Source organism: Vombatus ursinus, unplaced genomic scaffold, assembly GCF_900497805.2.
Source record: "Vombatus ursinus unplaced genomic scaffold, bare-nosed wombat genome assembly UNPS02014448.1, whole genome shotgun sequence".
NCBI lineage: Eukaryota > Metazoa > Chordata > Mammalia > Diprotodontia > Vombatidae > Vombatus > Vombatus ursinus.
The window spans coordinates 252,664-266,209 of NW_020954226.1; the positions used below are offsets into that span (position 1 = coordinate 252,664).

Consider the following 13,546-nt stretch of genomic DNA (forward strand, 5'->3'; position numbering starts at 1 on the left):
TGTCTGCATGTTGTCCCCCCTCCTTAAAAGCAGGCACTGACTTTTGCCTTCTTTGAATCCCCAGAGTTTAGTACAGTGCTTGGCATATAATAAGTGCCTAATAAATGCCTGTTGACTGACTATCACACCACAACTCATTTTCCATAGGCAGGATCAGATGTCTCAGGAGGTAATCAAGACCTGGAAATTCATCTGCATGTTGTACCTTTTCCTAGGGGGAGAAGGAGTGGCTTGAGTCTGCAGAGTAGTAGAATGGCTTCCTGGGAACTGGCCTAGTTGATTCATGGAAGGATGAGGCAGCCTATTTCTTATATTGAGAAGGTGACAATAGAGCCCTTTACCCTCAGGTTTGTGCATTACTTATTACCATACTGACTTAAGGTATATGCTTCTCATTCATGTTTCACCCCTACTCATGCTACTTTGCTCTAGGATTGGGGAAACCCAACAAGTTCATGTTTGTTTGTCTTATTTCCTGACTTATATTTTATGCTTCCTTAGGAAAAAAAAAACATATAATATCATGTCACACCTCTTAATATAAACAGGGTAAGACTTTGAGATCTCCTTATCTCCCTACCCCACCCCTACCTTGCTCACTTCCTACTCCCTCCCAGCACAATTCCCTCTCATGTACTGAAGATCAGTCAGAGCACAAAAAGCTAAGATGAAGAGCCACTGGGTCATTTAGATTTTACAAATTTTTTTTCAGATGGCTAGAAACCAATTAGAATAAGGCCAAGGTTGGGGGCTCATTAACCATAAAGTAGTACCAAGAAAAACTCTCCCATGGCTTCAGAAAACCAATTCAAATGTGACCAGCCAATTTACAAAGGCCTGAGTGCAACCAGGCAAGAGAGTGTGAATAACCCCAGTTTCCATTCCCACAGCAGGAGGAGTAAGTGAACGCCCTTTCGGCAGGAGGTCAGTGCTCCATCTCAGCGTATAAAGGATGATTGTGTATTTTTTTTAAAGTCACTCATGTGGTTTATGGTGTCTCACTGGTGGCAATGTAATATAGCCCATAAACATCCACAGTTTAGCTGTTTGACCTTGGACTTCTTGAAGACGTTACCTGACTTCTCTGGAGCTCTCTGGACTGCTACTGCTGGATATGTTGAATATAACACTTCTCTTGATTTCTCAAGGTGTCATGGAAATAAGCAAAATCATAGGAGATCACCTCTGGAGTCTCCAAATCCTTTCTTCTGAGGAGTTTCCAGCCTAGCAATCATTATAATAATGAATTTTTTACTTTTTTTTCCTGCTTCCTTCCTGCTTTAGGGTTAGGTCCAGGACATGACTAAGGATTATAAAGCAGTTCATTCATTCCCTCAGATTTAATTTATGGGCCTCTTCTAGGGAAATTATGTTTTCTCTATCACTAGAAATTATAACACCTTTGTTCTGGCAACTGTGCTTATTACTTGGAATTTCAAGTTCCTTAAGTGAGGACAGAAGGAAAAGGTTGGATTTAGTTTAGCCTTTTTTCAATTGCAGAAAAAGCCACAAGTCTAAACATAATGCAAGAAAGGACCAGTTTAGGATTACACTCTTACTTTAAAACTAAGCAACTAAATTTTAAAAGTAAATATGATGCATGGAAGTATTATAATGTCAATGAGCACCTATGAAAATGCAATGTATAATAATATCTCTAAGACATGTATTTTCTCTGCAATAAACAGCCTTTAGGTGGCAGTGATGCATCTTATTATGTATTCTAGTATACAAAGTGTGGGATGTGGAGCCACAAAACCCAGCTTCAAATCTCAGCTTTGCCACTTAATGAGCTATGACTTCAGCCAAGTGATTGAACTTCTCTAAGCTAAGCCTCAGTCTCCTTTATCTTTTCAATAAATGGAATGATGTCTAAGGTACCTTTTGCTTTAAATCCATATCCTTAAGACCAGTAGTATCAAACTCAAATATAATCAGGCCACTAAACTGTACATAAGGATGTCACATGGCCACATCTTCACTTAGAAAATCACATATTAATATTATCTATGTTTCGTTGTATTTTTATTTTAGTAAATATTCTCCAATTACATTTCAGCATGGTTCCAGTGGTACTCAGGCATATCGTGGTCTGCATAGTCTGCCTGCTGGCCTCAAGTTTATTCACCTCTGCCCTAAAACAAAAGATTGGCCCAATTTTCACTTTTCAAACAGCTGTGCAAATATCAGAGAGGTGCGGTTTCCAATATTCTACAGGGATCACTATTGTCTCTGAAGCTTTCAAATTCCAAATTTCTAGGAATCCCATGGAAGTGTACCTAAGAAACCAAGTGAAAAGTAATAGAACTAAAGCTAGAAAACTCAGAAGAGGAAACAAAGCTTATTCTTCATTCATTTCTTTTGTCTTCTTTTGTTCAGATATATGGCATATTATAGAAAAGATTTATGTATAATTTTATTTTTTTCCTTGCACATTTATTTGATTCTCTGTTTTTGTTGGTGTTTTGATTTTTTTAAAATCAGATTCATGATTACATCAGTGTGAAGGACACCCTATATTGGAGCAGATCAATACCTGCTAATAACTTATATATAGTCTCAGAGAATTGTATCAGAAAATGAGAAGCCTGGACAAGTCATTGTCCAGGGTCACACAGCAATCAGTCAGAAGCAACACTCCTGACTCCAAGGCCAGCTCTCTATGCACTGCACCATGCTGCCTATAAAATAAGGGTACAGCAGCAAGATGGCCTAATTTGGAATTCAAGGACCAAGGTTTGAATTGCAGCTTTGCCACTGACTCTCTGTGAAACTTAGGTGAGGCATGGCCTCCTGTTTCTCAACCCTCTAGGGGATTAAACTGTATCACTGCGGAGGCCCTTCCAGCTCCAAACCAGCTGCCTTATGATCTCTGCCTTAAAGGAGGAATGGGAAAGAGCAGAGACACAAGAAATCATGTGATGATAAACATAGAATAAAATAATAATTTAAATGAAGGAAAAGAGTATCTCTGATTTAGTTTTCCCAGCTTTTTTGCTCACCAAAGGAGATTTCAACAAACAGACTGAGGCAACTGTGATTGCTGCATAGTTTATGTACCACCTGAAGAAAGTGTAAGGAAGGGGGTGAGAAGGGAGGAAGAAGCATATTCAGAGTCCAGACACAGAGAACTGCTTCTCAGTGGGAGAGAAGGCCTAGGATTTGAGGCTGAGGCTGAGGTCAAGTGAAGGAATCAGCTTCTCCTAGAAAATAGTAAATAGAATTTAGAGGTGGGTTGTTGGGATTGTATGAAAGAATAGGACTGGGGACTTTGCTTGAGCCAACTGAAGGACATTAGAGGTTCACACCATTTGGAGAAGACTTTTAGGAAGAAGTCAGTGATCAACCCTGGCTGAGCACTTGTAGGTATACTCCCTACAAGATGCAATCCATAGGCTATAGCACCTAGGCTTTCAGTTAGACATCCATACACTTAACTGAGGGGCTAGAAATCTGAGGGGAGCAGTGAGGTGTCAGGTAACAAGATATTCTGTTTGACATTGTTTGGGGATTCATGTACCTGAGGGTAAGAGCTAAGACCAGATGACCTCTTGAAGTGTTACTGACTTCAAGAATTCTATGATAACTGACATTTCTCCAGCCCTCTAAGGTTTACCAAGTGCTCTTCTCACAAGACCCCACTGAGCTAATTAGTATGAGTATAATTAATCTCATTTTTTAGTTAAAAAATTAAGTCTCAGGCAAAAAAAAATAAAACCCAAACCCTTTTGTCTGTGGTCATACTGCTGGTGAGCTCCTAAGTGGGGGTTCGTGGTCAAATCTCTTGATTTCAAGTCTAACACTCTGGTCCCTGCTGACTTTCCACTTTACCTTTCTGTAAATGATTCACTTGAAATCCTCAAAGGCTACTTACCCTATGCTCATCCAAGAACACAGCCTTCTGCAGAAATAAAATAATACATGGATACATTTACCAAGTGCACTTACTACAACACACCTCCTTAAATGGCCGACATTTCGAGTGTGAGACTAATAGCAGTTTACATTTCACTAGTGGATTATGTTTACAGAGTACTTTAAAAACTCTCTCAACAATTCTGCACGATGGTTAGTATGACTATTATCCCCATTATATAGATGATGAAATTGACTCAGAAAGATCCAGAGAGGTCATGGGGTCATATATTTAGAGGTGGAAAGAACCTGAGGGGTCATCATATGCAATCTCTCCATTTTAAAGACGAAGAAGCTGATATTCAGAGGGTAAATGACATCATCATCATCATCATTTTAGGTAGTATTTTTATAGCACCTACTATGTGCCAGATACTATCCTAAGTGCTTTACAAATATTATTTAATTTAATCTTCAAAAGAATGCTGGGAGGGAGGTACTATCGTCCCCATTTTACAGTTGAGGAAACTGAGGCAAACAAATTAAATGACTTACCCAAGGTCAAACAGCTAATAAGTGTCTGAGATTTGAACTCAGTTCCTCCTGACTCCAGGACCAAAGCTCTAGCCACTCTATCTTCTATTCATATCTAAGGTTAAACAGGCAGCAGAGCAGACATTTGAATTCAGGTCTTATGATTCTATACCCAACGAACTCTGTGCCATATCACATTGCCACAAATTAGAAAGGAGAAGCTGGAATTGGGCATAATCTCAAGAGAAATTAGAAAATCCATCTTTGTTACCCTCCAATCCAGGGATGATGATTTTTGTCTCATCTTGTCCTTTGCTCCGGACAAATTCAGTAAATATTTTCAAAGCTTCAGGATGAGCAACTTTGTTTCGACCTATAATTGCAAGTCAGAATCATCGAATGAATACAACACTGCTACCCCTAGAGAGTACCCTGGTCAGAAAAGAAATATGGGAATTTATCTCTAAGTATTATTTCTACAATCTCTTAAAGGAGCCTCATGGGCATACCCAAGAATTTTTAAAATTCATAATGTCTCCCTCTTCCCCTTTCCCACTATCCCCAAGAAAGAGGTGAGATGGTTACTATTACGGAGAAACTCTTTTAACCCTTTCAGGGCAGTAAGATGCTTTGCAATGCCCTAAATTGAAGATCACTGGCATCATAATTAATAGTGTTTGGCAGGACCTCAAGAGATAATCTTACTTAACTCTCAACTTTCAGCAATATATCATCTTCATTTTATAGGTGAGGCAATCTGTATTTAATTCTACTACAGCAAGTCCTATTTCCATGAAAGCTACTTTCTCAGGAAGATGCCTCTGTTCTCCCTATGTTATCTAGAGAAAAAATGCTCTTATGATCTGATTATGATGAATTCTCTGTAATTAATGTTCCCAAATAGCCAGGTCTTTCCCTGGTCCTATGCTCTGAAATGACTTATTACAAGCAGAACAGGAAAAGAAGATTGCTAGCCATTTGTGTATGCCAACCTAACAAAAGCCCAGATACTCCATGGGGTTCCCAAGTCACTGAAACGGGCTCTGACATATTCTTGTGCCAAAACCATCACCAAGGCTATATCCAGGGGAGAAATAGTTGAAGGCCTACAATTATTTATGCTGGTAGATTCCAAGTGCCTAATAAGTGTCTACACAGAATAAGCTCTTGAAAACTGTGAAGTGAATCGAACTCTAGCCGTCTCTACGAACTCTGTTCTTTCAGCAGTATTCACAGGCTGCCATAATACATACCTGCGAGTAACATCATAATGACATTTTTCCCATTCATCCTGCTTTCTATATATACAATTTTTTGGTCTTCCAAATATATGCTCAGTAACCCAACAAGCTGCCTTCCCCCTGTGAGGGAAAAAAAAACATCCATTTTACATTTATAAAATGTATAGTCATGACATGTGCACAATTCCTTGTACTTAGTAGGTGCTTGACAAGTGTTTAAAGTGGTATCTCATTTGTGACTTAACCTCTGGCTTTGTTGAAAAGGTGATCTGGCCTCTTAAGAATTCAAGTTGTCAAATGGTGAGAGGACACTGAATTTTTCACCAAGAAAATGAGAACCTAAGGAATTGGAGGAGCTGAGGAATTGGGCTGAGGCAAGCAAACTGCCACTAGGTTAAAAAGCCATTCAGAGCCCTTCAAAGGATATTGTTCTAGAAGGCAAAAGAGGGTGCACAGAACTGAGACCTTCACGCAGGGTAAACTAGAGATGGCCGTGGGAAAAAGTATATTTATCTCTTCAGCCCTAGCTCTTTAAAAGCTGATGCTAAGGTGGGACACAGGATCACAGACACAGGCATTGTGAATTAGAGAACAGGCTTCAGTTTAGAGAAACAATATGGGGTATGTTTAGTATTCAGAAATTTTCTCTTAAAAACCTTGATCTACTTCTATGATATTGAGCTCTTAACATGTTTTAACATGTTCATTTACAGCTTTCTAGTTTATTCTAGAGGCAACTTGGAGTCACAGTTAAATGACTAGCCTTGGGATCAGAAAGACCTGGGTTTAAGTCCCCACCTCTGACACAAACTGGCTTTATGAGCCTGGGCAAGTTACTTTCAATTCTCCACAGTATTGTCTAAGCCTATCCTTTGAAGGGAAGGTGGCAATCTGCATTGATAGAGGGAGTTTCCTCACCTGGGAGTTTCTTGTACCAAAGAAAGTACAGTTCCAATCTGTATCATTTTTAACTCTTTAGAAGGATTCATAAAAGCATACCTTTAATGATCAAGTTTCTCTGGTGCAAGTAAGGTATAACTCTTTTTGTAAAAGATTAATTTTAAACAATTTTGAGGATGTGTCTAAAGCATCAATAATTCATTCGTGGGTATTGTTTCACCTCTACTTGAGAGTTAATACCTTGCAGACATAGAACCAGGAATTCTAGTGCCTGTGAAAAACTCAGATTTGGATGACTTGCCCCTAGATCAGGGGACTGAGAAGAGAGACCTCAGGACCCAAGGTCCCTTGGAGAAAGAGACTCCAGGACACTACTCCATGGAGAGGAGAAAGACTGTTTGACCACCTCCATTGGTGAAAACTTGAAGGAAATGTATCCTGGGGAGGTGTTGAGGGGTGGGATCAAAGAGGCATTGAGGAATGAAGACTCAACTGGTGGTGTGTGAATGCCTTAGGATCCTATTTTGAATAGAGAGAAACCAAGGATCTTCAGAGAGTATGCAATAGTTCTGGATGATGTGGGGCTGGAGGAGGACTGTGGGGCCTGAGGATCAGGCCATCATGTTATCACTTTGGAGCAAAGCCCCATCATCCCAGCCTAGTTGCAGTTCCACAGCTATACATCTTAAGCTTGACTTTCAAGGGCCAATGCCTTCACTCAATGATGTGCTTTAAGGCTGGGAATTTAAAGATCTGGAGGAGGATACTAAAGATGTTGGGGTTAGATGGGGAGAGGTCTTACAGTTCTTCAAATTGTATTATGTGAGGGCCTGCCTACCTTACCAGTGCTCTCCCTGTTCCCTATGCCCAGTGATTTTGTCAGTCCTATCTCACAAACACAGCTGGCAGGTATCACAACATAATTTCTTCACACCAAATGTTTTTTCTGGAAACAGAATTCCCATAAATCATTCCTCTTTCCAGCACCAGTTTTTGCTTCAGTGAATAGTAATAGAAATAAAATTCAAACTGATGAATGGCTTACACTTTGCAAAGTTCTGTCTTCATAACAACACTGGGAAATACAGCAAATATCACTGCTTCCCATTTCTCAGAAGCCAAGCCCAGCAGACAATTCAATATATTCTTTGGAAAATGTCAGCCTAACTATGACTCTTAGCTCTGAATCACAATTAGATATGGGTTCCCAACTTCTGCCTTAATACTAAATCAGACAGATTACATTTGTGGGAGCCTGACCTCAGGCAGGGATTCCTGACCTTATCACTTTAATCTGGCACATTTGAGTCACTTACAGGTGGTCATTTTCCCGGGTTCCTTTGTTTTCTCTAGAGTTAACTTAATTTCCTCACATCGGCCATACTTTCTGAAAAACAAAATACCCATTAATGATACTTCTAAATAAAATGTGTTTCTTTATTGGAGAATATTTATAATAATAACTACAGTTCAAAATGATACATTGCTTAATGCTAGTGCCTTCCCTCTATTGATTATTTCCAGTTCATCCTGTACATATCTTTTTTGTACATACTTGTTTATATTTTTGTCTCCCCCGTTAGACTATGGGCTCCTTGAAAGGAAAGACTATCTTTTACCTTGCTTTATAGCCCCAGAACTTAGCATGGTGCCTAGAACATAATCAGTGAGTGATAAATACTTATTGCCTGCTTTACAGTTTACAAAGTTCTCTCTTCACAATAAGGCCATAATATAAATATCATCACCCATTTTTCAGAAGTGGAAACTACAGCTGGTTTCTGCATCTACAGCCACAATCTAAAGAACAGTGCAGTAACTGATGTTGATGCAATGAGCAGTTGAGGTCACTTGTTCATGGCCATATCATTAGTAAGAGGCAGGGCCAGGACTTAAACCCAGATCTACTGATTCTGCTTCCAGTGATGCTTTGATGCTGCCTCCCCAAAATGCTTAAAACCTTTAGTTCAATGTAATGAGTATGTATTGAGGGCTTGACATGTACCTAAAGTAAAATACCCTAGTCCCTGGACAACTCCAGAGCATAAGAACTAATTTGTCACCAAAAAAGTAAAAAGTGGAATCATTTCATTGCTCCTCACTTGCCTTTCATGGCAACTAAGTATTGGCAAGTCATCGCTTCAGTCTTTCTATAATACTCTAAATAATCACACTCACACGTAACAAAAGTGCCCTTCTCAACCTAATGATCAGAGCTAGGATTTGAACTCAGTTCTTCTTGACCCCATAGCCGACACTCTTCCCATGCCTTGAGTTTTTGTTGTCATTTTCTGAGAAGTGGAGATCTGGTACATGGAGCCACCTAAATTTTTTTCACTTAGTTTCTAATAGGACATGTCAGTGAAACAGTCATTTAGACCCAGGGAAGGCCATCTATGATCATGCCATAGTTTTACATGGGGCAACCAGGTGGGGTAGTGGATAGAGTGCTGGTCCTGGAGCCAGGAAGATATGAGATCAAATCAACCTCAGACACTTACTAGCCGTATGACCTTGAACAAGTCACTTAACCTGTGCTTGCCTGAGTTTCCTTATCTATAAAACGGGGATAATAATAACACCTATCTCCAGGGTTTTTGTGAGGATCAAATTAAATAATAATTGCAAAGTACTTTTCATGGCGCATGGCATATAGTAAGCGCTGTGTATATGTTAACTATTGCGATTATGTAATTCTCTAGTCCTTAAAAAGATTGAACATATGACCTTGACTATGTCACCATTGACATTTAACCAAGTGTTCTAACATAGGTTGTACCCACCTTAATGTCTTCCATAGCTTTTTAGGTATAATCAGAGTATTACATCCATAGATTTCATGCCCAGGCATTACCTTCATTCCCCTGTGGCAGCTGACAAAGTCTTCTTCATTTTCTAGCATCTTTAGACATTTTAGTCAAATCTCATCCATTTTTTAAATCAAATTTTATTTTATTTTCAGATCCACATTGCCTCCCTTCCACATCCACCTCCCCAGTTAAGCCTATTCATTTGGAATAGGCAGAAGGAAAGCCAATCTGAATTAATGGAAAGCCTGAGTTACAAGTTATTTTTTAAAGTAATGTATATATTGTTCACTTTTGAGTAAAAAAGAAAACATCATCATGTTATGATTTCACTGGACCTATTTTAGTGAATATATTAGGATGATCTTTAATTATTACAGCAGATTTTTCATATGACAAGGAAAACATTGCTGCTAACGTAGCAAAGAGTTTGTTTCAAAGAGTTTGTTCTCTTACATAGGCCAATTTTCATTCTTACTCCTTTGATTAAATACTACAGCAACACCTCTATGATCCTATATGACTGTGAGTGTACAGTTTTCTGTAAAAGTGAGCTTTCTAACTAACTCTGCTTTTAACATTTTAAGTGCCAAAATTATTTTATTTCAACTTTCTTCAGATGGAATTCTTTCTGTGTTGGGCAACGTACTTTGCTACTATCTTGGATCATACTGAATATCATCTGCCCCTTTTTTCATGACTTAGTGATATCATTATGAACACGTGTTACTAAACTGTGCTTTAGAGCTCTCTATCTGTGGTTAATGGCCCTAAATGTGTCCCTCATCCCCAAGATACCTGCAGAGGCATCACACAACTGATGGATCTTTATGAGACACCATGATACCCTCTGCAGTTACTGAGGTGCAGAAACCTAATTGACTACACTGCAGGCCTTTGATCTCCTTGTACTTGTCAAAGTGATTGTTGCTCACTGCCCCCATAATCATAATGGATCAGAGTTGCCATATAGAACAACTTTAAGATTGGCAGAACACTTTACATACCTGTTCTCGTTTGATCCTTGCAACAACCTTACCATGTTAGTACTGTGGATTATTATTGCCCCCATTTTACAAATGAGGAAGTTGAGACATAAAAAAGTTATTTTCCCATGGTCACACAGCTAGTGGAGGCAAGATTCATGCCTATGTCTCTCTTGACTCTAAGTCTAGTTCCCTTTCTTCATACCAGGAACTCCTTAGTGCTTCTAATGTCCACCACTGCTTATATTGCACTCTATGTCTGATGTTCACCAGTCCCTTCCCTCCATTTTTGTTTTTCCTCTTTTTCTTCTCAAGCCCTGCTACCTTGCCCATGATTCTCACCTTTGCCATTAAGCATCATAGCTGTCATAGCCATTGCTACAGGTGAGTGTTCACTGCATACCTTTGTTCCTACTTAGTGAGTAGTTAGATATAATCTTCAGGGTCTTTGGCTTATATAAAAATCATTACTAAAATTAAGAGCTAGAAGACACCATAGAGGTTGAAATCAACTCCTTCATTTTACAGATGAGGAAACTGAGGCCTAGAGAGGTTGAGTGAATTGCCCAGGATCATTTATAGCTAATAAGTACCTGAAATAGATAGGATTTGAACTTAGGTCTTTCTGCCTCCAAGCTCAGCACTCTATCTGCTATGCCATGTTGCTTCCCAGGTACTTTTCCTGTTGTCTGATACTCAAAAGATGCTTCACTACTGCCTGGAACACTTTGGTTCATTGCTTGTTTTCTGGAATTGGCATTGGTCTAGATGCTCAATTTGGTCAGAAATTTCCCTTCTGGATAACTAAATCATTACTGTATTAATTCCCTTGGCAAATTCTTTTTTTTTTAAGGCTAATGAAGTGGTAGACTTTAGTGCAAATTATCAAACTTTTCAAATTATTGGATCCAGTTAAAAACTTGACTACCATTTCACAAAAGCAATTGTACTACTTTCAGGGGAAGATTAGAAAAGCTTGAGATAGATGATGGAATACTCCCATGCAAAGTACACTTACTTAAGATTTAATTTGGCCTCCAATTTACCATTAGAAAGAAGTCTGACGGTGAACGGAGGTATTTTCTGATGCCTTTTATCTTCGGGAATATCCACATTACCAGTCCAGGCATTTACATACCACACTCCAAACAACTAGAGAAAGGTAGAGATAAGGAAGACTGGAATTGTAAGAATTCTGAATATCCAGACATTGATTCCTGGGACAGAGGGGAAAAAAGAGGAAATGCCAAATGAATGGAGCAGGGAGTCTGCCTGTGTTCACAGGTCCAGGAAAGGCCTGGGAAGGGGAGGAGTTACAGCTAGACCTATACTCAAGTAGGGTGGACATCAGATCTCTGGGCTGCTGCTAGTAGATGCCAGCAGCAAGAGGGGCATCTGTTCCTTCTCTCATGCAAGTTCCAAAACCAAGACTCTACAGGATGGGCCCTGACTCATCCTAGATTTGGAGAAGCAGGATTGTTTGATTAGGGATGGCATTCTGCTCTTTTATGAGAGAGATAACTAGAGGTATAAAAAAAGGGAATGTAATAGTATGTCTTTGATTAAGTTGGTAGGAGCTAATTTTCTTCTGCTATCCAGAAGAATGAACAGAACCTATCTTCAAGGGCTTTGGACAATATACTACAAGTTTAATGTGCTAATCAGAAGCCCTCTTCAGAGAATTCCCATAGCAGTTACAGAGGCCTGTGGCATACCAGAGGGAGAAGGTTCTAAGAACAGGTGAATATTACAGGGGCTGCTACCACTAAAATGATTTCTGTAAGGCAGACCTACAGAAGCCCAGAGAATTTTCTACTACCCCCCCTGCCCCCCCCCGTCTACTTCTCAGGATCCTGGCTGGAGGAAGATAGTATCTCCAATACTGAGAAATCCTGTCAGAAGTAGCCAGCCCCTCCTTTCATGATTAAGGAGGTTCTGTCTTTGTAGTAGAGTTAAACAAGTTGACCTGGTTACCTCTGCTTAAAAGGTATTCGAGTTAAAGTAATACATCTCTCTCAGATTTATCTGAGGCACCACTATTTGGACTGGATTTTTCTGCTGGGTTTTCTGACAAAAGCCTACTGTAGTGTCCCAAACCAGATTGATCCTTTCTCCTACCTTCTTAGGTGCCATTTCATGTATCACTTCTCGTTGAACCAACAACCAATCCAAGCACCTGAGGACTGCTAATAACTTTGCTCTCACCTTACTCATAGCACATGCAAGATGTCACCATGGTCACTGTAGCAACATACCTATACTGCAGGTTTCTAAGAGTAAGTAAGTAGGATCTGATGAACTAATTTTTCTAATACAAACCTACAAAAAAGTAAATATCACATGGGCCAAATGGAATTAAAGTTCTAAAGGCCCTGAGCCAATTAACTGGTTCTCTGAAAATTAGTTTGTGACTCAAATGAGACTTGCTTCATTTAGGGGTACTAATAATTCTGATTGACCATCAGCAGTAAGAGAACTAGGAATATCACTGCTCCCAACTCCTAGCTCACTCTGGTCACAGTATACTTGGAACAAAGTGGGAAATTCTCACCTTGAAATCTATCCTATCTCCCTCTCTGACCTTCTCTTCTGTGAGTCCAAAGAATAGGGTAAGAGGGTTTCAGGGGTTGTAGACCAGCCTGGAAACAGACTGAATGGGTCCCTAGGCTGACAATGGCATCTTCTGGCTGGTGTACATCTCTCCCACTCATTTTCCCTGCCAAAAAAGGTAGCCTTACCTTTGACATGTCTTTTTCAAGAGAAATAGGTTTCCAGGCGTGGATGACCGAGATGAAGAACATCAAGAATAGTATCTTCATCTTCAGAGGACTATGCACTGGCTTCTCAGCAGAGAACCTGGTTATACAAATTGAAAAGACTGTGGCCTTCCTCACATTGAGCCTCCCTCTTTATATAGTACCCTACATTCAAAGGCACTGAAAACTGATCCCCTTTGCACACAGTGCCCCAGTCAGTCTTTCAAAAGGGGAGAGATAATAGCATTATTTTTGGAAGCAAATGGCCAAATGTCTTTATGATTCTTTAATGGCAGTTCATTAAAAATCACTCTGAGAATCAACAGAATCTACTTTTTTTTGGATGCCGGCAATCTTTATAGGTTCTCACAATTGATACCTTTATTGGTGGAAGGCAGATTGTTATCAGAAGGGGACATTTTCAAAGGCCTTATACTTCTTGAGTAATAAAGAAAAGATCAATCGCT

The 13,546-nt window shown here is 39.6% G+C and overlaps 1 protein-coding gene across 1 annotated transcript; it reads right to left on the reverse strand.

Annotated features, from left to right (window-relative positions):
* Nucleotides 1-4,628: 4,628 nt before the first annotated feature.
* LOC114042410 (odorant-binding protein 2b-like) lies at nucleotides 4,629-13,142 on the reverse strand. The gene is made up of 5 exons (XM_027861098.1): nucleotides 13,062-13,142; nucleotides 11,342-11,475; nucleotides 7,847-7,917; nucleotides 5,643-5,750; nucleotides 4,629-4,762 (listed from the first exon to the last, which is right to left on the reverse strand). The coding sequence occupies exons 1-5, from the start codon at nucleotides 13,140-13,142 to the stop codon at nucleotides 4,629-4,631; spliced, it is 528 nt and encodes a 175-aa protein (XP_027716899.1).
* Nucleotides 13,143-13,546: the final 404 nt, after the last annotated feature.

What these genes read in the sequence shown, in the direction of transcription:
- LOC114042410 (XM_027861098.1), bottom strand. Translation starts at nt 13,142, where the DNA reads ATGAAGATACTATTCTTGATGTTCTTCATCTCGGTCATCCACGCCTGG. An exon ending in GAGGCCAAATTAAATCTTAA is followed by an intron (nt 7,918 to 11,341) that starts GTAAGTGTACTT and finishes TTTGTTTTTCAG; the next exon opens with AAAGTATGGCCGATGTGAGG. An exon ending in CATTATGATGTTACTCGCAG is followed by an intron (nt 4,763 to 5,642) that starts GTATGTATTATG and finishes TTGCAATTATAG; the next exon opens with GTCGAAACAAAGTTGCTCAT.